Raw genomic sequence first — 26,940 nt, forward strand, 5'->3', positions numbered from 1 at the left:
TTTCAGAAATTCAAGGCTGCACTCTTAATCACTGTCCAAACGAACTCCTGGTGGAGTCCCAGCCTGCCACTGTTCCCTCTTGATGTCATCCCTCCACACAACACACAACACAGCACTGGGTTTAGAAATGACCCGACAACTCAAAGCAGACATCTGAGATGATGTTATTGTGCTCGGTGTAGTCGATTTGCCCTGCGGCGAGCGAACTGCCTTCATCTCTACCCTACATCTTTCTTGTAACTCAGGCAAAGGTGACAGGAATTTCACCGTTGCTGGCTTGATGGACTGTATGTATGACATCTGGTGTCCATTCATACAAACAATCAGCCTTGTGCAGACATCACCCTCCTCTACAAACTTGCTGATCTCTGACCCAAATTCCCGTTGTGGAATATTTTTTGTTATCGATCTAAGCCATCTTGGAGGGACAAAGGACTTATGTCATTGACTGGAGGGTGTAAACAACCATAGACCTTCATGCGAAGCTCTTAAGTGGTTCCACATGCAAGGCATTGGTGCGTAAGGGCCCCCCTTTGGTTGTGTAGGGGGGATCTGTCTGCCTCGGTCAGGGTTGAGTAGTTCCATCCCATTGTTCTCCTCCACTCGGTCTTGGTTTTGACAGTCACCCCCTTGGAGAGTTTTACAAGTAACCCCAAACAGAAAGCCACCAGGACACACGAGAGACGTTTCAGTAACGGTCAAATAACTTCACGCTAGATGCTGAGGTGTGACTGTCATGTCACAGTGTTGATCTCCAACCCATCACCCACTCCTGCTGTGTTGTGTTTGGGATTCAGATGCTTTTGACCATAGCTGTGCAGTGGGCTTGCTTACTTTTCCATGTCCCGCTGACTTGAATCCTTCTCCAGAACGAGTGCTACACAAAGTAATGGTACCAGAAGGACTCCTAACCTAATTTGCAGTACTCTAGTCTCGTTTTCTGGTTACAAACTTCAAAAGACCCCCCCCCCCTTTTCTCTCTCAATTGTACTTGGCCAATCACCCCGCTCTCCGAGCCGTCCCCGGTCGCTGATCCACCCCCTCTGCTGATACGGGGAGGGCTGCAGACTACCACATGCCTCCTCCGATACATGTAGAGTCGCTAGCCGCTTCTTTTCACCTGACAGTGAGGAGTTTTGCCAGGGGGATGTAGCGCGTGGGAGGATCACACTATTCATCGTTGTCCCCCCCCGAGCAGGCGCCCCGACAGACCAGAGGAGGCACTAGTACAGCAACCAGGACACATAACCACATCCGGCTTCCTACCCGCAGACACGGCCAGTTGTATCTGTAGGGACGCCCGACAAAGCCGGAGGTAACACGGGGATTCGAACAGGCGATTCCCGTGTTGGTAGGGAATGGAATAGACTGCTGTGCTGGCCGGATGCCCACAAGCCCTTTTTTAATCAGCCGGGGTTGTGACCTCTCGGTCGTGTGAATTATATTCTGCATCCGTACACTAACTACTAGCCCTGTGCTTCTTAAATTAAGAACATTTCAATTAAAAATATTACATATATTCCACGTAGATTAATACTACTTTTAAAAATAATGTTCTTGGGGCATCTGGGTAGCACAGCAGTCTATTCCATTGCCTACCAACATGGGTCTCACCAGTTCGAATCCCTGTGTTACCTCTGGCTCGGTTGGACGTACCTACAGACACAATTGGCCATGTCTGCAGATGGGAAGCCGGATGCGGGTATGTGTCCTGGTCGCTGCACTAGCGCCTCCTCTGGTTGGTCGTGGCGCCTGTTGGGGGGGGGCAAGGGGGGGGGGAATAGCGTGAGCCTCCCACGCGCTATGTCCCCCTGGTGAAACTCTTCACTGTCAGGTGAAAAGAAGCGGCTGGCGACTCCACATGTATCATGTCTGCAGCCCTCCCCGGATCAGCAGTGGAGGTGGAGCAGCGACCGGGACGGCCGTATACAATTGGGGGGGGGATAATTTTCTTCTCTATTAGCATGTATCCAAATAATATTTTAGCTGATTTTTGGTGACATTTCTTTTATCAAGCTGGAAAGCATATCTTTATTCATGCGCTCCGCCCAGTAAAGGTGGAGGTTCCTCACTATGATAGGTGGATGAGAATGTCACACTGACAGTTAAAACACCATTTGGTAAGTGGTGTAATGATTCATAGTAGCTGTAGAACAAAACAAATCACTGCATGATACATTTTAAGACATTTCATCAGATGATATGTGTTGGTTTATGTGCCGGTCTCGTGCATCACAGCATCCACACATTAAGAGCAACACCAACACCTGAACTACTGTAAATTTGTCTTGTGCAATCAAATGAGGAACATGTCAGTATGGACACAAGTTCACATCAGCCTGCTTGTGGAATTAACATTTAAGAAACTTTTTTATTGACCCGAGGTTCTCCCATATAGTTTCACAAGATACATATATGTATATAATATAGTATGTAGTTGTGAGGTGGATGGTAGGTGGAGGTATAGTGGAAACTTCTGGTACACAAGGTAGTATAGTTTAATATAGTGGGAGTATTTGTATATGCATTGTATATGGGCATGATGGGTTGTGGAGTTGTATATGGTGTAGGGTATATAGTATTTTGTGTATGGGCAATATAGTATATAAGCAGTGTGGTATACTATATGGTATAGGGTGTATAGTATAGTGTGTATGGGTAATATAGTATATAAGAGGTATGGTGTACTATTGGTTATAGGGTATATAGTATAGTGTGTATGGGTAATGCAGTATATAAGCGGTATGGTATACTATATGGTATAGGGTATATAGTATAGTGTGTATGGGTAATATGTAAGCAGTATGGTATACTATATGGTATAGGGTATATAGTATAGTGTGTATGGGTAATATGTAAGCAGTATGGTATACTATATGGTATAGGGTGTATAGTATGGTGTGTATGGGGCAATATAGTATATAAGCAGTATGGTATACTATATGGTATAGGGTGTATAGTATGGTGTGTATGGGGCAATATAGTATATAAGCAGTATGGTATACTATGTGGTATAGGGTATATAGTATAGTGTGTATGGGCAATATAGTATATAAGCAGTATGGTATACTATATGTTATAGGGTATATAGTATAGTGTGTATGGGCAATATAGTATATAAGCAGTATGGTACACTATATGGGCATGTAGCGCCACATTATGTAATAATGTAATACATTTTCACATCATTATGTAATAACGCCACATTTCGTAATAACTTGCCGCATTTTGTAATAAAATTCTTGAACGCAATATGTAATAAAGTTTGCCGCATTTTGTAATAAGTTGTTACATATTGCACCGGTTATTACAAAATGCGGATGTTACACTTTTTTATGAAGAAAATGTAATAATTTGGTGCATTATGTAATAAACCACCAAAATTTATGTCTTGATTTGAAAAAAACAATGTCAGAACAACATTGATTTTAAGCATTCTAGCATGACTCAACTAAGAATTAATTTTTCTAGTAAGATGTTTCATTAGTCAAAACTTATTCAAATATAACTGTTTATTATAATCATAGAGAATGTGTTTGAATGTTCAGAGACAAAAACTGCACTAAATGCGTGTTACAGACACACACATTATCAGTGCACTGAAATGTCAGGAGACATACGCACATCTGCATTATGTTATGCATATATACGTGATAGAAAGCAGACAAAAGACAGAAACAAATATGGAATAGAAAAAACTTTATTCCAGTTCCATTTGTGTTAATGCAACATAGATGTCCTTTTCTATAGTGGTTAACAATAGTATAAACTGCTTGTGTTAATGCAACATAGATGTCCTTTTCTATAGTGGTTAACAATAGTATAAACTGACTAAAAACAGCCCTAAACAATCTTTCAAATCAAAATGAGATATTTCTAATCATGTTATTAAAATAAAAAAGAAGGCTAGCCACACTTGCCGATTAACAAAAAGATTTGCAATATTTCCAATATACAAGAAATTTACTTACGACTTGAAAAAAAACATCTTCTCTATTAGCAACAGTAGAAATACCTTTTCCTCCAACATAAACTTCTCTTAAAACAACCATCACTTAGTAAGATTAAAGATAAACAGTCAGAAAATTATTGAACTAGGTACAACAGACACATACTGTTCAAGGTTAAATGTGATATGTCACATTTGGAAGTTCCTCCTATCATTCTTTCCTTTATTCATTCACTATTTACATCATATCTCTCCTTCCTTCCTTCCTTCCCATACTATGTTTTCCAAAAAATGTCCTTGATTTTGAAATGTCCACAGCTTGTGTGCCTCAACAAGACCCAGGCCCTCATCCACTTGCTATTTTTTCCAAATAGCTCCTTTAATCTCGCTGAGAGACCACTCCCACGTCCAGCTGATTTATATAGCTTCATAACACTAATGACACTGTCACTGTCATATTCCAACTGAAGGCTTTCAGCTAAAGATTCCCTGATGTAGATTTGAGGAAGAAATCGTGATGCAAGGTCTTGCAAAAGTTTAGAAACCCTGTTGAATACACCGAGCATTGACATGTCAGCATGTAGTGTCAACTGAATAACATATGCCAGCAATTCTGTCGGCAGGTTGGGCATGTCACAATTTCCATCATCATATAGAAGGGCATCATCATGGGGTATATCCAGGGGATCATGATGGTGTTCATCCAGAGCACAGTCATCTGGTTCATCCGTGAAATGGTGATGGTTTTCAACAAACGTAGCATCATGGCATTCATTCAGGGCATCATCATGGAGAACATCTGGTTCATCATCTTCTTGGTTTGACCCATTCTCATATCTTTGACATGTCCTTTCCCTCTCAGCTTCCACAATATTCTCAATGAATGAAGACACTGACCCCTCCAGACTGAGATAATGTGCTCCATGCTCCTCTGCAATATGTCCAAGGACCAGCAATGGCAAGCTTTCTGAGTATGTGTTAGACTGAGATATAATAGAAGAGGCATCAGTTCCCAGTGTGGAGATAATGAGAAATTGGACATTGAAAATCTCAGCTGCCCTTTGTAGTGTGATGTGATCTCCGTAGGTCCCAAATTGTGACATGCTATCCAAGTATACATCGAAGTCATTTCCATCAACATAGTGAGACAAAGGTGTTCCATTTACGGTAAATGGATTAGACCTGAGATCTTGAACTACACTGCTCAAAAAAATAAAGGGAACACATAAGCAATGCAATGTAGCTCCAAGTCAATCACACTTTTGAGATATCAACCTGTCCAGTTAGGAAGCAACACTGATTTGTGAATCAATTTCACCTGTTGGTAAATTGTCTAATTTCCACCAGGTGGAAATTAGACAATTTGCAAGACAACCCCTATAAAAGGAATGGATTTGCAGGTGGTGGCCACAGATCATTTGCCTGTCCTCATCTTTTCTGGCCGATCTTTGGTTAGTTTTTCATTTTGCTAGTGCCCTCACCACTAGAGGTGGCATGAGGCGGTATCTGCAACCTACAGAAGTTGCTCAGGTAGTGCAGCTCATCCAGGATGGCACATCAATGCGTGCTGTGGCAAGAAGATTTGATGTGTCTCCCAGCACAGTGTCCAGAGCATGGAGGAGGTACCAGGAGACAGGCCAGTAAACCAGGAGACGTGGAGGGGGCCGCAGGAGGACAACAACCCCGCAGCAGGACCGCTATCTGGTCCTTTGTGCAAGGAGGAACAGGAGGAGCACTGCCGGAGCCCTACAAAACGACCTTCAACAGGCCACTAATGTGCAGGTTTCTGCTCAAACAGCGAGAAACAGAATGCATGAGGATGGTATGAGGGCCCGACGTCCACAATTGGGGCCTGTGCTCACAGCCCAACACCGTGCAGCCCGATTGACCTTTGCCAGAGAACATCTTGGTTGGCAGATTCGCCATTGGCGCCCTGTGCTCTTCACAGATGAGAGCAGGTTCACACTGAACACGTGACAGACGTGAGAGAGTCTGGAGACGCTGTGGAGAACGTTCTGCTGTCTGCAACATCCTCCAGCATGACCGGTTTGGCGGTGGGTCAGTGATGGTCTGGGGAGGCATATCCTTGGAGGGCCGCACAGACCTCTACGTGTTAGCCAGAGGTACCATGACTGCCATTAGGTACCGGGATGAGATCCTCAGACCCATTGTCAGACCATATGCTGGTGCAGTGGGCCCTGGGTTCCTGCTCATGCATGGCAATGCTCGTCCTCATGTGGCCAGAGTGTGTCAGCAGTTCCTGTATGTCGAGGGCATTGATGCTATGGACTGGCCTGCACGTTCCCCAGACCTGAATCCAATCGAGCACCTCTGGGACATCATGTCTCGTACCATCCGCCAACGCGATGTCGCACCACAGACTGTCCAGGACTTGACCGATGCCCTGATCCAGGTCTGGGAGGAGATCCCTCAGGAGACCATCTGTTGTCTCATCAGGAGCATGCCCAGACGTTTTAGGGAGTGCATACAGGCACGTGGAGGCCACACACACTACTGAGCCTCATTTTGAATCGTCTTGAAGAATTTCCACAGAAGTTGGATCAGCCTATGTTCTCATTTTCCACTTTGATTTTGAGTATGATTCTGAATCCAAACCTTAACAGGCTAATGATTTTGATTTCCATTGATCATTCTTAGGTTATTTTGCTCGAAACACATTCCTCTGTCTAATAAATAAAGATTTTCAGCTGAAATATTTCATTCATCGAGGTCTATATTGTGTTTTTAGGTGTTCCCTTTATTTTTTTGAGCAGTGTATTTCATCCCTTAGGGTTGCTGCTGATCGAATATTCCTAATGAAGCAAGCTGATCAGCTATGGCACTAAACTGGCAATTTCCATCAGGTGCTGGGTCAAACCGTACACTCACATCTAAGGAGTTATAGTCCCTCAGTCTGTCTTCATGTGTGTATGTCATCAAAAGTGGATGCAAAGTTAGAACTGACTTCGAAGATTTAGAGCGCTTTTTTTCTCGTTGCCGTGTTGTACTGGTCACATCAGAAACAAAGAACCATTTTTCTTGCACTTTAGCATCACCAGGAATCTTGAACTGAACTTTGTATTTTGAAAGCTTTATGTTACGTTTCATGATCCTACCAGGCAACACGCGATACCGTTTTGAAACTCGATGGACACCATCTTTCACTCTCACCAAAACAGCTTCACTGACATGATAAACAGATGGAGGATTTTGTTTAGATGCATGCCGGATCATCCGTTTACTGCAATGCTCAGTGGCTTTCTTTGCCATTTGTCTTTGTCTTCTTCGTTTTTCCTCAAATCTGAGCCGCTGTTTCAGGGAGGGTAAATTACTTTGTGGGTCATTCGTGGATTGTTCACCAATGACACTGGATGGAGAACCTGCCAGGGGATGCATCACCGTGTTACTTTTTCTCCCATAGTATACTTGAAATGGAGACATCCAACTTAAAACTTCCTTTGGGTCTTCATTTAGCACTCGGGAATATGACGGCAAATGTTTAACCCAGTTAACCCCTTTCCTCTGACAATTCACAAGGTCATACATGATCTTTTTCCTCAGCACTCTGTGGGTCCTCTCTACCTTTCCTTGGCTTTGGGGATGGTACGGTGAACTCTCAATTATTCTCACTTGCATTGATTCCATCAGCCTTCGCACAGCTCCTTTAAACTCTCTGCCTTGATCATGCTGCAAAACTTGAGGTGGGCCATGTTCAGTGTAGATATCATAAAGATGTCTTGCAATCTCTGAGCTGTCTTCACTTTATAATGGTTTAAGCCATGTGTATCGACTAAAGACATCAATCACAGTGAGGATGTATCGATATGTGAAATGGCCATGCTTGATCTTCCACTTTCCAATATCAAGGAGGTCAATCTGATGCCAATCCTGTACTTCTTTGGCCCTGATGGGCCTTGGAATGGGTTTATTTCCAAATCTAGCCTTGTGGAGTTGGAGTTTTTGAACCTTTCTTTCACTAATGCCAGAGTATTGCTCATTTAGTCGCTTATTCAGCTTCCTCGCACCTGATCCCTTTGTGTCATCCAGACCTTTTTTTACAATGCCACCAACTGCAGACTTCATAGCTACTGGCTTCCCGGCACATAGTAAGGTCTCTCCATCCTCGCTCAGAGAGTAGAGATTCCTATTTCTCCACAGCCTCACCAGAGCACTTTGTTGCACTCTTGTACGTGCATTGACAGGAACATTGAACTCTCCCTTTAGTTTCTTCACAATGACTTCATAGACATCTTTAGCCATTGATTGTTGTTGTCCATATCCCATGCAGACAACCCAAAGGGTACAGGCCACAATTATGCTGAACTGTAGAGCTGTCAAAAAATATTTTGTTTAATTGAATATATCACGTTGTTGTATTATGTTATAGCGGTAACTTACAGGAGTTTGCTGTTATTGGTCCCCGAAATTAATCTGTCATTTCAGAAACTTTCTAAAACCAATCTAGCATCTGCTTGTTTAGCTTATCATTGCTAATCAGATCATGGTTACTAACTTAAAAGTTTGGGCTTTAATCTGTTAGCATTTCATATTAGTTGCAAATCAATCAACATACATTTCTGAGAGATTCTCTGAATCTGAAATCTGATATTTGTTCATATAGTCCATGGGCCAGAGCCCAAAATTTCCTATTTCGGTACACTCAAGGTGGCAAAACTTACTTATAATTTTTGAAAGGATCCATGTCTGTAGATGATATTTTGGTATGATAACCATTCCTGAGTGGCAGCTGTATCACAGTTATCAGCTCATGAAGTTAACCACCCCCTAAAGTAAATTGCATTTTAGACGCTGGTGCATATCCTGGTTTAGCCTCATGGTCAGGACATTTTTCAATGTTCTATAATATTGTCTTTGGTATCATTTTAAAGGGGACCTTCTTAGCTTTCATTCAAGCCCTGTTGTGGATATTTCTCACAAATATAGAGGTCACTTGAGCTCTTCAACCCGTCAATAACACACATCTTTCTGCAATGTTCGCCTAAACTATATACTTTCTTTTAGCCCTGTGGCATCTAGGAATATCAGGGACACAAAACACAAAAACTGGAATACTCACAGGACTGTAAAGATTCAGGAAATGTATAATATACCCATACTATTTCATTGTGTGAGGTGATTGTGAACCTTAAATTAGAAGGGCATTATTACTAAGAAACTAACTAGACCAAAGCCAGTTAGTCCATTGGTCAGACCAGATATCGATATCACCCAAGGTGACACAACTTCACTGGTGCCATTTTATTTGGTACACTAACAGAAGTAAAATAATACATGATAACCTTTCCAAATGAGCAGCTATTTCATTTTTCTTTCAGGAAACCTGTTTCTGTGCCTCTCACGATTGTGTATTTGCCCAGATTTTTACAAATATAGCATTTCAACACCCCTGGTACTGATTAGCCTAGCTTAAACTCTGGGACAGTTCTTAGTTGGCCAACAACCAAGGATAACCAGTACTGTGTACTTCCATTCATTGTGCTAAGCTAGGCTAACGTGCAGCCAGATAGCTTTCTACTAAACACATATAGAGGGAACTGGTATCTATCTTCTTGTCTCACTCTGAAGAAGATTGTAAGCTAATTTCCCATAATGTTAGCATGTTCTTTTAATGTATATGTTAATATGATTAGTTAAAGTGGCTACGAGGAACTTTCATCTTGTGTTGATTTTAGCGGCCTCATGTGGACAAAATACAGCTGTCGCATAGCAACTAGGTAATGTATCTATTTGTGGCTATGTAAGATAAATAATGGTAATATGACGCTGGTGAAGCAAAGTAAACTTTGTTTTAGTAGTGTTCATACACCTAAGTTACATGTATTTGTTTGTATGTGGCAGGGGAAAACTGACTGAATATGGCCACTGGTGAACAAGCAAGTTTTTACCCAATACCAAAGCGCCCACGGGTGGAGTGCATTATCCACTGTTCTGATGATACAGATAAGCTGGTTTCACTACAAAGTGTCGACTCATGGAGAACTCTGCTCAGGGCAGCTCAGATACGAAATCATGCACCAGTTTTGAAACTGGCAAAAGACATTCCTGAGGGACAGATTCCAGCAATCTACTACCACAGAAAGTGTCGCAGTATCTTCACTATGAAGCAAATTCTTGATGGCCTCCTTGCAAAAGAAAAGAAAAGTTGTGTCTCTGCTGAAGAGAAACAATCTAAGAGAGTAGCTCGACATGCTCCAAGTACATCTAGGACTTATGATGCAGAGTGCATATTTTGTCAGAAAAACAGCAAATATTCCAAGAGACAGAATACGAGAGAAGTACTGGTGCAGTGTCGAGAACTGCGAGCTGATGCAAAGATCAGGAGTGCAGCCACAAAGAAAAGGGACAGCAGAATCCTTGCCATTGTGAGTAGAGACCTTGTAGCAGCTGAAGGGCACTACCACAGGTCATGCTATAGACTTTACACCAAAGAAGAGGTTTCCAAAGGAGAGGTTGCCAGCAATAAAGATGCTGCAGCCCAGTATGAAGCTGCTGTGAATAAGGCATACAATGAGCTGTTCCTCTTCATCAGGATGGAGCTTTTTGGCAATCCTCAAGTGATGACAATGACTGATCTCTCTTCTAGACTGGTAGCTTCAATGAACTCCCAAGGCATTGCCCAAGTCAAGGAATCAACCAAGAAGCACATAAGGCGAAACCTGGAGAGTGAGTTTGCTGGAGCCTTGCAGATATTCCCTGATGAGAAAGGAAAATTCCTCCTCTATCCCGATAACTTGTCCATGAGGGAACTTGCCAAAGAAAATCAGTCTCTCAAAAGGGAGCTGCAGACCCTGAAAAGTGTCAGTGCACAAGATGTTATAGCCAAAGCAGCCATCAAATTGAGAGCAGACATTAAAAGTCAAGATGTTCCTCAAACCTGGCCGCCTGAAGTCAAACCAGAAGCAGAATGTCCTACCATTCCAGAGTCGCTCATTATCTTCCTGTACTCTCTACTCACAGGCTCAAATGATCCTGATCATGCATCCCAGAGAGTGCAGTGCCTTCTGCAGTCATTTGGCCATGACATAGTATATGCAGTGACATGTGGAAATACCAAGCCTTCCAAGCACATTGTTCTGCCATTCAGTGTCAAATCGTTGACAGGAAATGTAGAGTTGATAAACATCCTCAACCGACTTGGTCACAGTGTGTCCTATTCACAGATGGAAGAGATCAACACTGCCCTGTGTCTCCAGAAACTCTCATCATCAGGGAGTGGCATTGCCCTTCCAGCTAACATCCATCCTGGCATATTCACAACTTTAGCCTGGGACAATATCGACCGTCTTGAAGAAACTGTCAGTGGTGAGGGAACATCTCACAGAGTCCATGGGATTGCTGTGCAAGCAAAGCCAGTCAACCCACTTCCTGTCCAACCCATGCCCACTGTTCCCAAAACAAAGAAGAGAAGCATTGATGGACCCCCACCAATGTTACCAACTTACAATGCTGGACAACGGGTAGGGCCACCACAAAGCAAAAAGTCAGATGCCGATACTGCAGCCAATACTAAGCTTGCCAGAGAGAAAAACCTTCTTTGGGTCCTAGCACGCATGTCACAACAAGAAGAACAGTCAGTCAGCAGCTGGACAGGCTTCAACATCCTGACTCGAGGAGAGATGACGGTCATCCCCGACAATATAGGCTATCTGCCTACCATCAATGCTCCAGCGACACAAATGTCTACTGTCAACGAGGTGCTTAACCAGTCACTGAGCATCATGCAGTGCTTAGGCCTGAGGAAGATTGTCTGTGTCTTTGACCAAGCCCTGTATGCGAAGGCTGTCGAGATCACATGGAAACACCATGACAAGTTCCATGATATCATCGTTAGGCTTGGGGTATTCCACACCATCTGCACACTGCTGGCAATAATAGGAAAGCGTTTCCAAGATGCTGGACTCAAAGACCTCTGCATTGAGTCTGGCATGATTGCAGAAGGCTCAATTGCTGGTGTTATGGATGGCCGCAAGTACAACAGGGCAGTGCGACTACACAAGCTCCTGTATGAGGCTCTCATGCGACTGACCTTGAATGGTTTCCTGTCCTGGTTGGAAGAAACTCACAGGAATGACATGGTTCACCTGAATGAGACACTGAAGACCATTGACAGCCTTGGGAAAGAAGTCTCACAACATGCTTTGAAGGAGGTCCTCGAGAACAGCTCTTGTACACGCATCATGGATCTATTTGAAGTCTACCGTGAGTTCCTTAGAGGTGGAAACGGCAGCCTCTCGAACTTCTGGATGTCCTATTTGGACATGGTTGAAATCTTGTTGGGGCTCATCCGAGCATCCAGAGAGGGAGACTGGATTCTACACTTGGCTAGCATTCGAGCAATGATCCCATGGTGCTTTGCTTATGACAGGATGAATTATGCACGCTACCTCCCCTACTACTACGCCCAGATGTCTGAGCTGCCCATCACACACCCAGATGTGTACACAGAATTCATGGAAGGAGGCTTCTCAGTCCAACTGGGCTCCACCAATCCCTTTGGCCGAATCCCTGTTGACCAAGCTATAGAAGAAACGGTGAACAAAGACACCCAAACAGCTGGAGGGACAAAGGGATTCAGCTTGAAGCCAGGAGCTGTGACCAAATATTATCTCACAGCTGAGTATAGAAGCATGTACCTCAGACAGCTGAGAGACCTGACAGGTCAAGGCAGGTGCAAATGGTCTCATCCAGATCTACAGAGTCCAAGGATCAAGAGAGATGAAGCAGATGTCCAGTCTCTCATGGACCTTATGGAGAATAACTGGCTCAATCCTATGTCCCCTGATGAGATTGATTTGGTTAGCCTCTCCACTGGCAACATGGCTCCACCTGATGTGACCATAGATCTCTTGAGAGCTCTTGAGAAAGGAGAAGAGGCCTACCAAGCATTCCAGCAAACAAGGTTAGATGCAGACCCACCACCTGTGAAATTCCACGACAAGATGACCAAGCAAAGTCTGAAAACATTCTCCAATGTTAGCACAAAACAAGCTCATGGAAAGAAAGCACAGGATGTGGTTCTGAAGGCAGATAGAAACCTTTTCAGTCACAGGATCCTGGTGGCTGAAAGCAGGAAGGTGAATCTGAAGGATGTCCTTGCCTACCCATTGGGCCCACTACCATGGGCACTGGCAAATGCTGATGGGTCCTTTACGAAAAACAAACAAGGCTGCACTTGCCAGAGAGCTTGAAAAGAATGTATCTCATGCAGAAGACATCCCAATCCCATCTACTTCCATCATTGATGGGATGAGCCTGGTCCAAAAAATGAATGGCAACAACAAAACCTTTGCACAGGTGGCAGAGTCAGCCTTGACCCAGGTCATCCATGAGGGAGCACAGAGTGGGAGGATTGATGTTGTTTTTGATGTCTATCACCAGACTTCGATCAAAGATGCTGAACGACTGAACCGGGGTGGAGACATCACTCTCCAGTACAAGAATCTTGCAGGGGGACGCCACGTCCAGCAGTGGAGAAAATTTCTGTGCAGTTCCTCCAACAAGACCAGTCTCATCAAGTTTCTGGTGGAAGAGTGGAAACTCCCACGATACAGAGCTATGCTGCATGGCAAGGTGTTGTACATGACCTGTGAGGAAACCTGCTACAAGTTGACAGAAGATGGGTGTGAGGAAGCAGCAGAACTGCACTCCACACATGAAGAAGCTGACACCCGTCTGCTCCTGCATGCATTGCATGCAGCAAATGCGGGCTCAAAGTCAGTTATCATCACAGCTGAGGACACTGATGTCATGGTGCTTTGTCTTGGCTTCCAGAAGGACATCACCTGTCCCATCTACCAGAAGTGTGGGACTCAGAACCGCACACGGTTTGTCGACATCACCAAACTGGCAAGTTCACTTGGAGACAGCATCTGTGACAGCCTAATTGGCTTACATGCCTTCACAGGCTGCGACACTGTCAGTGCATTCGCTGGTCGAGGGAAGCTGAATGCCCTGAAGATAGTGAGAAAGCACACTTCCTGCCAAGAGACTTTTAGTCAACTGGGACAGACATGGAATGTGAGTGATGAGCTGTTCCAGAAAATTGAGCAGTTCACCTGTCGGATGTATGTTGCTAATAGCAGCACTGCTGAGGTGAACAAACTGCGTTACCAGCTCTTCTGCACCAAAAGGGGAGAGGTTGAGTCCAGCCAGCTGCCACCATGTAGAGACTGTCTCTTTATGCATGTTCAACGAGCCAACTATCAGGCAGCAATATGGAAGTGCTGTCTGCAGGCTAACCCTGTGGTGCCAAGCCCTACTGAGTATGGATGGACAGACGATGAAGGCAAGCTGGCCATTTACTGGATGCGCTCCCCACCTGCACCAGATGTGGTCTTGGAAATGCTAACATGCAAGTGTGTGCATTCATGCAAAATGCCAAGCTGCATGTGCCTGTCAAATGGACTTCCATGCACAGACATGTGCAGGTTACAGACCTGCAGTAACCAAAAACAGCAGGATGGTCCAGAACTGGACTTTGAACTTGGGGAGTCAGATGATGAGAGAAAGGAGCAGTTTGATGAATGACAGTGTGATGATTCTGATGGTATTACTGTGGTAGTAGTCTATTGATGCACAGGATGTTGATTCTGGACTTGGTTACCCAGAGCTTGATAACAATAATGTAACCATATTCACATATACCCATTACCCTACCCATTACCATTACATATACCCACTAATGATATGGGATTACATGTATCATTGACTAAGTATATGTAAATGTCAATGTTGTTTAAAATATTAAAATAGTTCATTACCTCACTATGGTATTCCTTTTTATCATGTATTTTGATTGTGTATTTAAACAAATGTATAGAGACCAGTTTGTGACCTAACTGGCTTTGGTCTAGTTCTCATTTAAGGCTCACAATCACCTCACACAATGAAATAGTATGGGTATATTATACATTTTCTGAATCTTTACAGTCCTGTGAGTATTCCAGTTTTTGTGTTTTGTGTCCCTGATATTCCTAGATGCCACAGGGCTAAAAGAAAGTATATAGTTTAGGCGAACATTGCAGAAAGATGTGTGTTATTGACGGGTTGAAGAGCTCAAGTGACCTCTATATTTGTGAGAAATATCCACAACAGGGCTTGAATGAAAGCTAAGAAGGTCCCCTTTAAAATGTTACCAAAGACAATATTATAGAACATTGAAAAATGTCCTGACCATGAGGCTAAACCAGGATATGCACCAGCGTCTAAAATGCAATTTAGTTTAGCGGGTGGTTAACTTCATGAGCTGATAACTGTGATACAGCTGCCACTCAGGAATGGTTATCATACCAAAATATCATCTACAGACATGGATCCTTTCAAAAATTATAAGTAAGTTTTGCCACCTTGAGTGTACCGAAATATCGTCTGGCCCATGGACTAATACCTTTCATCGTGTTGCCTTTCAAATATTTTCCGTCTTAAGTGGTCAGAGAGCATGGCAAAACTGAAGCCAAAGTGTTTGGATCTCCCCTGGTGGCTGGCTTTAGTACACGCACACATGCTATCGCCACTATGTTGTGAACCAAACCAAAAAATAATGTATAATGCTAGTCCAGTTAGAGAATTTTAATTTTTCCTAATTGTTATACATATTATGAATGCAGATGAAGGACAATAATTTTGATGATTTATTAAATTAATTAAACTGCATTATTTTTGCTGTTTCATATTTGTTTTTATCTTTTGTCTGCTGTCTAATCACATAACATTTGTTTAACATAATGCAGATGTGTGTATGTCTCCTGACATTTCAGTGCACTGATAATGTGTGTGTCTGTAACACGCATTTAGTGCAGTTTTTGTCTCTGAACATTCAAACACATTCTCTATGATTATAATAAACAGTTATATTTGAATAAGTTTTGACTAATGAAACATCTTACTAGAAAAATTAATTCTTAGTTGAGTCATGCTAGAATGCTTAAAATCAATGTTGTTCTGATGTTATGTTTTTTTCAAATCAAGACATAAATTTTGGTGGTTTATTACATAATGCACCAAATTATTACATTTTCGTCATAAAAAAGTGTAACATCCGCATTTTGTAATAACCGGTGCAATATGTAACAACTTATTACAAAATGCGGCAAACTTTATTACATATTGTGTTCAAGAATTTTATTACAAAATGCGGCAAGTTATTACGAAATGTGGCGTTATTACATAATTATGTGAAAATGTATTACATTATTACATAATGCGGCGTTATTACATAATGCGGCGCTACAGGGCATAAGTTGTTGATTACTCAACTATAACACAACTCTTGATAGTAGCGATATACCTGTTGTGCATACCATGCCTGCCTCCAGTGTCCTGCTGTTGTTAGATTTATTTCATCTGTTTATTTTCTTTTTTGTTTGTTTTTTTGGTTTTTCTGTGTGAGTGATGTGTGCCAGTGCTGGAAGCTGCTGTGTACCACAGTCAGATTCCTCATGTGCTAAATTTATTGGCACACTTGGCCAGTAAAGTTGATTCTGATTCTGAAGTTGCTTTAGTGTCAAAAATATGATGGAAAATTGCTGCCATGTTGGCAGTCCAAGGGAATAAGCATCATGGAAATTCCTCTTAACATATTTTCTTGTTATTTTCAGTCTTGAAACAAGTGTGTTATTGTATAACAATAAGCAGGATCAGCAACGATGAGCTCGTCATTCCCATCTTGGACGCTTCCTAGTTGGGACAGCAACGGGCTTAATCTTTCCCCTTTTTTTCTTTTGGGGGGGGGTGTTCCCCCCTTTTTCTCCGAATTGTACTTAGCCGATCACCCCCACTCTTCCGAGCCACCCCGGTTGCTGCTCCACCCCCTCTGCCGATCCGGGGAGGGCTGCAGACTACCACATGCCTCCTCCCATACATGTGGCGTCGCCAGCCGCTTCTTTTCACCTGACAATGAGGAGTTTCACCAGGGGGGATGTAGCACGTGGGAGGATCACCCTATTCCCCCCAGTCCCCCCCCTCCAAACAGGCGCCCCGACCGACCAGAGGAGGCGCTATAGTACAGCGACCAGGACACATACCCACATCCGGCTTTCCACCCGCAGACACGGCCGATTGTGTCTGTAGGGACGCCCGACCAAGCCGGAGGTAACACGGGGATTCGAACCGGTGATCTCCATGTCAGTAGGCAACGGAATAGACCGCCACGCCACCCGGACACCCCTAATCTTTCCCTTTTTATCTGTCATTCCACGAACTTGCCATTGTTCTAATCCAATTGCAGCGCCCTGGCCTGCATCCGCCTCATTAAAAACCCTCGATGAAGTAAACCAGTGTTCTGACAAGTTATTCCAACGAGTCACCGTTTGTGTTCTTCCTTCGTTGTAAAGAAGTCAGTTTTGTCAGCCAGCATGATTAAGATATTTTATTTCCTTGGAAAGGCGTATCGAAATGAACACGGGTCGACAGACACGCGTGTGCAGCACTAAAGCACGATTAGACCTACCAAAGCAACTTTTCCTTCTAAGTGGAACGCACATGGTGTGTTTTTAAAGCAGCGTCCCTTGTGTATCTGCTGAGACCATCCCTTGATCGCAGCGCAGCTGCTGCACGGGCATCGAACAGCCTACTGCTGAAAATACCATCCAAACCAAACTTCTGCTCCGTGCCGTAATGGCGTGATAATGGAATTCTGCAAACGAGGCTGTGAACTTCTCCCCCCTTTTAAAGTTGATTGTCGTCTGCAGAATTTATTATGTCTAAATTGCAGCAGTCGGTGGCGAGGAAAGAGGCTCTCAGTGTTACTTAACTGTACGACACGTCGGCTGCATGGAGGGAACAAGCAAGTAGCCACTTATTTGCACTTCTCTTTTTTCCCATATCCCGGGACTACTTTTTCCAGTCTGTTGGACTTAATCCACCCAAAATGGTAATGGTGAAAAGTGGTTTTGGCAGATTCTCAACCTGAAAGGGGCTTATTCTTGCTGTTAATTAAATTTGAAGATAGTTTAATCCCCCGCCTCTCAAATCCTCCATGTGACTCCTCTCGGATTTTCACTCAGAGTCTATCGATAACCACCGGGAGAAAAGACACAAGAGGGCAAATTGTAGACTTCACCATCGCTAGATTGTTATGCCATTTTTCAGTTGTGCAGTTCTCTTCACGACTCCCCAATCGCACCTCCTCCGCAACAGGACCGTCGCTTATGTCTTCATGTAGGCTTTTCTATTACTTTTCCTGAGTCTCACCAACACTGCCAGCTAGCAGTATATTGCGTTGACCTCAATGGTACCGACGGAGGTTTCATCCGTCTCTGTTTCGTTCTGACAGTAAATGCATGAGCTCGACGCACAGCAGTTCATTAAAAAAGACCCCGAAGACAGTTTGTTGCCACACTTAAAGTGGGGAAGGAGACACCGGTTCAAATTAGTTGTTCTGAGTTAAGTCAAGTATTTTTATTTTTTCATATTTTCTCACAGACGGATGGATAGATGCAGTATATACAGTGTGTGTGGCTAGAGAATAAATACTGTATTTATTTTCTTTCTTTTTAATTTAATTTTTTTTGTTTGAACTTATTTTTATTTATTTTTTTAATTTATTTTGTTATTCTAGTTTATTTTTTTATTTTTATTTTGTTTATTTTTTAGAAAAAAAATTTCTGTTCCATCCACAAGAAACTCGAGGTTATTACATCTTGATGGCTGCTCAGTAATCCGTGTACAGAAATCCCAGAAAGTTGAATCGGTGCATCTGGACGCAAAGTTTACTGGGAGAAACGTTTCATTTACACCTGTAGGTGACCTCATCGGTGTTACTGCAGGTATCCCCACCCTTTTTATAACAGTTTGTAAGGCCGGGGATGGCTGCAGCCAGCTGAGAATGACGAAGTCACTCAGAGGATGTTACTCATCTCTCAAAATATTCCCTTTCAGAGAGCTGGAGAATATCACTGTCAGGAAGCGAAGGCCCCGCTCCAGACACGAGGATGTGGCTCCGCCTGTAATCCGGGGGAAACGGCGCCGCAAAACCTTAAGGAGAGAGGAAGGACAGGGGGAGTCTGGCCTGCAACACATCAGCGACAACCTCTGACTGACTTTGAATCCAGGTTTACATACTCCTTCCTGTCTGACGAGTTGCACCGTGTACTTTGTATGTTACAGTACAAGCAAATACACACTTTAGCCCACATTGTCACCGAAATCCTCTTTGACTCGTTCTGACTGTTGAATAACGGGGTTGAGGCGCTAACACGAATCCTGCGGCACTACTCACTGTAGCGGAGATTTAGTGTAGACGGTCAGGAACCACAAACAGATTTATAGGCTTGACAGACTGCCTCTCACAGACTGCCTGTCTGCCAGCGCCCCGCCACGTCCTCCTCCCAGTCGTCCATATTGTTTTATGATGATGATAATCTTTATTGCCCACAAATGTGGAAATTTGCTTTCGGCTTCACGGGCTGGTTAAGACACATCACAGTAAACACAATAATAAATACACAACATGCACAGTGCAGACAACGATAATGGACGTGGGTCCAGTGTGACTGGCATTTGCGTTTAGTAAGAAAGACTTTTTGTAAATGTTCCTGGTTGCTGCTGCTGAGGGGATGAACAGAATCAGATCGTAGGGGTTTTTTGTTTCACCTGTGTTTTATGTGTACGTCCCAGTTGATTTATGCTCTTTCCCAGTAACTTCACTAGCCATGTTTGTAATGCTGGGCAGTTGTTTTTTTGATATTATTGTTCGTCATTTCTTTCTCGGTATCTTTTGCAGTGTGTTGAGACCCCCTGTAAAGTGCATTTAAATTTAAATTAAACTGAATTTAAAACCTCCTGACATGGACCGTATTTCAAAGTGCTGTGAATGAACACTCTGACAGCGGTGTTTTACATCTGATAGGTATCATATATATATATATATGTATATATATATATATATATACACTCACCGGCCACTTTATTAGGCACACCTGTCCAACTGCTCATTAACGCAAATTTCTAATCAGCCAATCACATGGCAGCAACTCAATGCATTTAGGCATGTAGACATGGTCAAGACGATCTGCTGCAGTTCAAACCGAGTATCAGAATGGGGAAGAAAGGTGATTTAAGTGACTTTGAACGTGGCATGGTTGTTGGTGCCAGACGGGCTGGTCTGAGTATTTCAGAAACTGCTGATCTACTGGGATTTTCACGCACAACCATCTCTAGGGTTTACAGAGAAGGGTCCAAAAAAGAGAAAATATCCAGTGAGCGGCAGTTCTGTGGGCGAAAATGCCTTGTTGATGCCAGAGGTCAGAGGAGAATGGCCAGACAGGTTCGAGCTGATAGAAAGGCAACAGTAACTCAAATAACCACTCATTACAACCGAGGTATGCAGAAGAGCATCTCTAAATGCACAACACGTCGAACCTTGAGGCAGATGGGCTACAGCAGCAGAAGACCACACCGGGTGCACTCCTGTCAGCTAAGAACAGGAAACAGGCAACAATTCGCACAGGCTCACCAAAATTGGACAATAGAAGATTGGAAAAACGTTGACTGGTCTGATGAGTCTCGATTTCTGCTGCAACATTCGGATGGTAGGGTCAGAATTTGGCGTCAACAACATGAAAGCATGGATCCATCCTGCCTTGTATCAACGGTTCAGGCTGGTGGTGGTGGTGTAATGGTGTGGGGGATGTTTTCTTGGCACACTTTGGGCCCCTTAGTACCAATTGAGCATCGTGTCAATGCCACAGCCTACCTGAGTATTGTTGCTGACCATGTCCATCCCTTTATGACCACAGTGTTCCCATCTTCTGATGGCTACTTCCAGCAGGATAACGCGCCATGTCATAAAGCTTGAATCATCTCAGACTGGTTTCTTGAACATGACAATGAGTTCACTGTACTCAAATGGCCTCCACAGTCACCAGATCTCAATCCAATAGAGCACCTTTGGGATGTGGTGGACCGGGAGATTCGCATCATGGATGTGCAGCCGACAAATCTGCCACAACTGCGTGATGCTATCATGTCAATATGGACCAAACTCTCTGAGGAATGTTTCCAGTACCTTGTTGAATCTATGCCACGAAGGATTAAGGCAGTTCTGAAGGCAAAAGGGGGTCCAACCCGGTACTAGCAAGGTGTACCTAATAAAGTGGCCGGTGAGTGTATATATGTATATATATGTATATATCCATTATCCAAACCAATTATCCTGCTCTCAGGGTCGCGGGGAAGCTGGAGCCTATCCCAACAGTCATTGAACAGCAGGCAGGGAGACACCCTGGACAGGCCGCCAGGCCATCACACAGGGCCCACACACACACACACACCTAGGGACAGTTTAGTACGGCCGATTCACCTGACCTATACGTCTTTGGACTGCGGGAGGAAACCCACGCAGACACAGGGAGAACATGCAAACTCCACACAGAGGAAGACCGGGATGACCTCCAAGGGTGGACTACCCTGGGATTCGAACTCAGGACCTTCTTGCTGTGAGGTGACTGCGCTAACCACCGTGCTGCCCGGAATCTTTTTTTTTTGTGGACCCCCCCCCAATTGTATCCAGCCAATTACCCCACTCTTCCGAGGCATCCCGGTTGCTGTTCCACCCCCTCTGCCAATCCGGGGAGGGCTGCAGACTATCACCTGCCTTCTCCGATACATGTGGAGTTGCCAGCCGCTTCTTTTCACCTGACGAGGTTCACCAGGGGGACGTAGCGAATGGGAGGATCACGCTGCCCCCCCGCCGAACAGGCGCCCTGACCGACCAGAGGAGGCGTTAGTGCAGCGACCAGGACACACATCCACATCTGGCTCCCACCCGTAGACACAACCAATTGTGTCTGTAGGGATGCCCGACCAAGCCGGAGTTACCACGGGGATTCGAACCAGCGATCCCCCTGTTCGTAGGCAACAGAATAGACTGCTACACTACCCGGACGCCCCTGAAAGGTATCAAATATTCAATTCAATTCAATTTATTGTCATTAAAAACAATGTGCAGGCACATGTTAAAAATGAAATGAGGGCTGTGGCTTCACCAAACAGTGCAAGACAGACACAGACAAACACAGCAAACAACATAAGATATACACACATTCAGACCAAAAGCTAAAAATAAGTTAACAGTTAAAAATATGACTGAAGGTTGTATGAATGGGGTTAATGAGTATCTTATTTTTGCAGCACGAAGAGAAACTACAATCTTCAGTTGATGTCTCTCTGAGTTGCCCCCACCAGGCTGTTCTCGTACCCACACATGCATAAAGGCATCTCGTGGTCATAGATAATATATATTGCATTTAATCCTGAACCATTAGCGACAAGATCTTGGTCTTATCATGAACATTCCTTCTTAGCCATAAAACAGGGCCCCGGCATTCCCTTCTGGTCAGAAAGTTAATTCATTAGTGACAAACAACCTCGTCCATCATCCAGGACAATTACTCAGGACGCTGTAAAAAGCAGACGGCAAGGGAGGACGGCCCATGAGTGTTAAACACTTCCTGTCGGAGAGTTTTCCAAACTGCTGTGAACAATGTGTTGTTAAGTAGAAGGCGACACTGAATTCAGAGCGAACAACGGGCTGTATACATAATTTGCTTATACGCCCTCAAACGTTAGCGGCCCATGGATCTGTTTCCACCAACTGCCCCGAGACTTTTCCTTTCTCTTAAGCCAGCTCAGTAGTGAAGAAATGGGTCACGGGATTAGGTGAACTCTGCTATTTGGAAAATCACATCCGCGGGCGTAGTTAGAGTAATGTAGAATGCATTCTGATTTCATGCATCATATCTTCTTATATAGAGTTATACTCCGTCGGCCCATGAGAGTCCTCACGTATCTATAACTGGATTCTAATTGCAGTCATCTTTTTCTGAATGGATGCATATTGAATATGGGAAGATGGTCCGTTGGAAGCAGCACCACACGTAAGACCTTGGCTGCTGTGATTTAGCTTTGATCCCACAAAGTGATGGAGCAGTCGGGGGAATGCAGTCAAAAAGACATCATTCTTCTTTGCCCATTTTGACCCGGAGACTTGGTGTGCCTTCGAGTGTTTGCCTCATTACTGGCCCGTTGTTTGGCCAGTTTCACCTTAGCGGAGCTGGAGGACGCGAGATTCGCCTGTCACATTTGCAATTCCAGCCGAGTAGCAGTATAAATTTAACTCCTGAATTGGTTTTGTGTTTATTTGAAGGAATGGAGGGGAGGGGGGGGTCAGTTTAATTCAATCAATCTAAGGTCTGGGGGGGAGGCGGGAGAAGAATCCGAGTGACCAAACACCGAGGATGGGGAGTTGTTGTGTATGTGCGGAGTGAGCGGGGAACACGTCGGGGATCTGACCTTGATTGGAAACAGCTTACCCGGCGCCCCGGTCGGAAGCACAGTTCTTCAGGTGCAGACGGAGATGTCTCCGCCTGTCAGGCACACACTTGATGCACTACCACATCAGCAGAGCCGCCCCGACCCTTACCGCCCGGCCTGTTGCTCCATCAAAGACACCACTGAACCCTTAGCTATAAATGTGATGTGTTGATTTCACTGCACCTCTCCTCTGTTTTCCATGCTCCCCTACCTCCCTCCCTCCCTCCCCTCCTCTCCTAGACCCTGCTGCAGATCTACGTGCCCCTATCTAAAGGAATGGCGGGGATGTAAATTCATGCTTGAAACCAGAGGGGAGAGAGAGCAGAGCGGCTCATGATCCCTGCCCGGATTTGGGAATCGGTGAAGTATGACGGTGTCATCTTTGATCCCAGACACCGGAAAGATCCACAGAGGCACATACGTGCACTTACTCACTTAACCACCCTCCTTTTTCAAAAGGACTCGCACCATATTTGTCTGTCTGGGGGGGAAATCTCTTGAAAGGAATGTGGGGTCACACGTCTCCCAACATAGAGTGAGCCGCCGTCCAACTTCTTGCCTGATCCTCGTCTCAATGAAAATTAACCTCGGAGGCTTTTGGGGCAAAGACGTTAGTTCTGCTTTGAGGTATCGTGTCCATCAGTAATGGACTTGGGTCTGATAGATATAGCAGGTAATATTCAACACTTTGAACCTGCTTGAAGTACCAAGTCGGTGGACCTGACTACCTCAACTCAGTCAGAGGGTGTCAGGTAAGTAGGTGAGACCAGGGCCTCTTGTCACATGGGTACGTTGTCACATGGGTAATATTTTCACCGTCATTTGGCGCTACTTAAAAGTCACACCTACTAGTTTTGTGCATCTACTTGGCCTGATGTCATATCATATCTGAGTAAAGCAAAGCACACTGTTAATCTAGTTAAAAATCTGCACAATTACACATTTGTACTTGGTACAGGAGACAATACTTTAGTCGATGTCCTGCTGGAAGCTAACTTTAAGATATTGGGGCAACTTGTCTCGGTGATTTTGGGGTAGGATTTCCATCCATTATCCAAGCCGCTTATCCTGCTCTTAGGGTCGCAGGGATGCTGGAGCCTGTCCCAGCAGTCTATTGGGCGGCAGGCGGGGAGACACCCTGGACAGGCCGCCAGACCATCACAGGGCCGACGCACACATTCACAACTAGGGACAATTTAGTACGGCCGATTCATCTGACCTCCATGTCTTTGGACTGTGGAAGGAAACCGGAGCACCCGGAGGAAACCCACGCAGACACGGGGAGAACATGCAAACTCCACACAGAGAACGCCCCCCAAGGTTGGACAACTCCAGGGCTCGAACCCAGGACCTTCTTGCTGTGAGACGACCACGCTAACCACTGCGCCACCGTGCTGCCGCGGGGTAGGATTTCTTCCTCAGACTTTTGAAGGACAAAGAGCTGTCTGAGCTGTTGCCTTGGTGACAAACTCTTTGTTGGTTTATAATCCAACAAAGGTGTCCCTGTTTCAGATGTATTACAGAGTCATGACAGCCACTTTTTCCCCAGGTAAGTCCTGAGGAATGGACGTCCAATTTGAATGTCACGGTAAAGGATCTTCTACAGCCTTCCTCCAGGGCGAAGTAGCATATGCCAGCGCTCCACACAGGAACCTGAAGGCTTTCTGCTGAATGTAGCCCTGAAGCTAAGCAAACATAGTCCCCTCATCTAAAATGGCTGCAATTTTATTCTTTTTATACCCCCCCCTTTTCTCCCCAATTGTATCCGGCCAATTACCCCACTCTTCTGAGCTGTCCCGGTCACCCGGTCACATGCCTCCTCCGATACACGTGGAGTCGCTTCTTTTCACCTAACAGTGAGGAGTTTCACCGGGGGGACGTAGCGCGTGGGAGGATCACACTACCCCCCCCCCCCGAACAGGCACCCTGACCGACAAGAGGAGGCGCTAGTGCAGCAACTAGGACACATACCCACATCCGGCTTCCCACCTGCACGCCCGACCAAGCCGGAGGTAACGGGGATTTGAACTGCCGACCCCCGTGTTGATAGGCAACGGAACAGACCGCCACGCCACCCGGACGCCCCTTACGATTTGATTCTCGACACTTAAAACAACAGACATGTGTCGCAAGTCGTCTTCAAAAACAATTTTTGAATCAGCCATGGTGCTCATTTGTTACTGCTGTCTTTTCTTTTCAACCCCTGTGGGGGCATTGATTACTGCCCGTCAAAGGAGCGTTTATTTCTGAATTAGTAATGCAAGATGCATAATAACCTACGTCACCAAATGCTGCAGTTCTTTTTGATCATTTAAAAATCGACGCCATCCAGATTCAGACTTGACAGCTCGTGGAGAGGGCAGACTCTCTTGACTTGCGGACGTGCGCTCCGCGCTCTCGAGCAGTCTCCGGGAAACTCCCTTCCTCCAGTCAATAGGCCTTTATCTTCGGTTTCTTAGCTACAGCAGCCTGGTGGTGTGCGGTTTAGTGGAAAAGTAAACGTGCCCTCCAACAGTGACTTTCTGACATATTTGGACCCTGTGCATTGCTTATTCTGTCACCGGTATAGAGAGAGGGGGGGGGGGAAAGGAAAGCAAATAATACCAAGACGTACTTTGCAGTCAGTAATTCAATTAAAGAGAAATGCCATTTCGTTTTACAGGGCAATATTTTGCTACTTGCATAGACAGCTGGTTTAGGGGGAAAGCCCATTGAGAATCAAAGCAGTTGATGAACATTAGCTGGTTATTAATCATCAGCAGTGTGTTTCCACAATCCTTCCAAGGCGCTGGAAGAAACGAAAGAAGTGATGAGCTGGCTTTTGAATTAAGGGCTGTGCATACTCTTCTAAAAGAGAAAATTAGAAAAACTGATGGCTTGTGCTCCCCCTCACTGCCATTTATTAAATTGTGCTGTGTCATTACGCTACACTAAAGACTGGGGTGGGGGGGGGGGGGCAACACAGCAGTGAGTCTAAAAGGTTTGTCTTTTTGAACAAAAGAATTCAAAATATATTATTGTTCAATCTGAACTATATCCAACAAGTTCTTCCCTTGAACAATCAATTTCAAATTCAGAAGATTTTTGCGAAAATGTAAACTCACCCATTACATGAAAATCTAGGGATCACCTTGAAACCAACTGATATTGCTGTTTAATTGCTTCTATTTCCAGTCACCATCTACACATACATGTATTTTCTAACTGACCACAGGAGTTGTATTTGTTTGAGGATTTACAGGAAACACAGTATTGTTGCAAATCACTAACGAGGGCTGGACTCTGGCCTCAGCCTTGTGAACAAATCTCATCCAGACAGAAGGGATGACGGTGTGTCTGAGTCCGTCCCTGCGGTCAAGTTACATCCTATGTCCTTTCCTAACCACTTCCTTGACCTCAATGGAAAAAGGTAATGAGGTCAAGGAAAGATGTGAAGGACAATTCATAAGGACTTAGGAGTGCTAATAGAATCCACTCCAATTAACTCGGGCCATGCAATCATGCATCAGCGGATGTTCTATTGTGTATAGGCTTTGCCCTCTAAGGCTATCGCTAGTGTGTTTGTCCCTTGCACCTGCACAGCACTGAAACTACTTAAGTCTCCGCCCACTTAATTGTAGGCCCCACCTATGGCCGTAACTCGACTATATATTGAGTCG

The 26,940-nt window shown here is 44.5% G+C and overlaps 1 protein-coding gene across 2 annotated transcripts in view; it reads left to right on the forward strand.

Annotated features, from left to right (window-relative positions):
- rad18 (RAD18 E3 ubiquitin protein ligase) overlaps positions 1-19,742 on the forward strand; it is a 93,726-nt gene extending 73,984 nt beyond the window's left edge. For both annotated transcript variants that reach the window (XM_056274893.1, XM_056274894.1), the window contains one exon: positions 18,848-19,742. In XM_056274893.1, the coding sequence (XP_056130868.1) occupies positions 18,848-19,004 (157 nt within the window). In that variant the 3' untranslated portion in view covers positions 19,005-19,742. The remainder of the gene's footprint in view (positions 1-18,847) is intronic.
- The last annotated feature ends 7,198 nt before the right edge of the window (positions 19,743-26,940 follow it).

The sequence above is a fragment of the Lampris incognitus genome, chromosome 2 (assembly GCF_029633865.1).
Source record: "Lampris incognitus isolate fLamInc1 chromosome 2, fLamInc1.hap2, whole genome shotgun sequence".
In the NCBI taxonomy this organism is placed as follows: domain Eukaryota; kingdom Metazoa; phylum Chordata; class Actinopteri; order Lampriformes; family Lampridae; genus Lampris; species Lampris incognitus.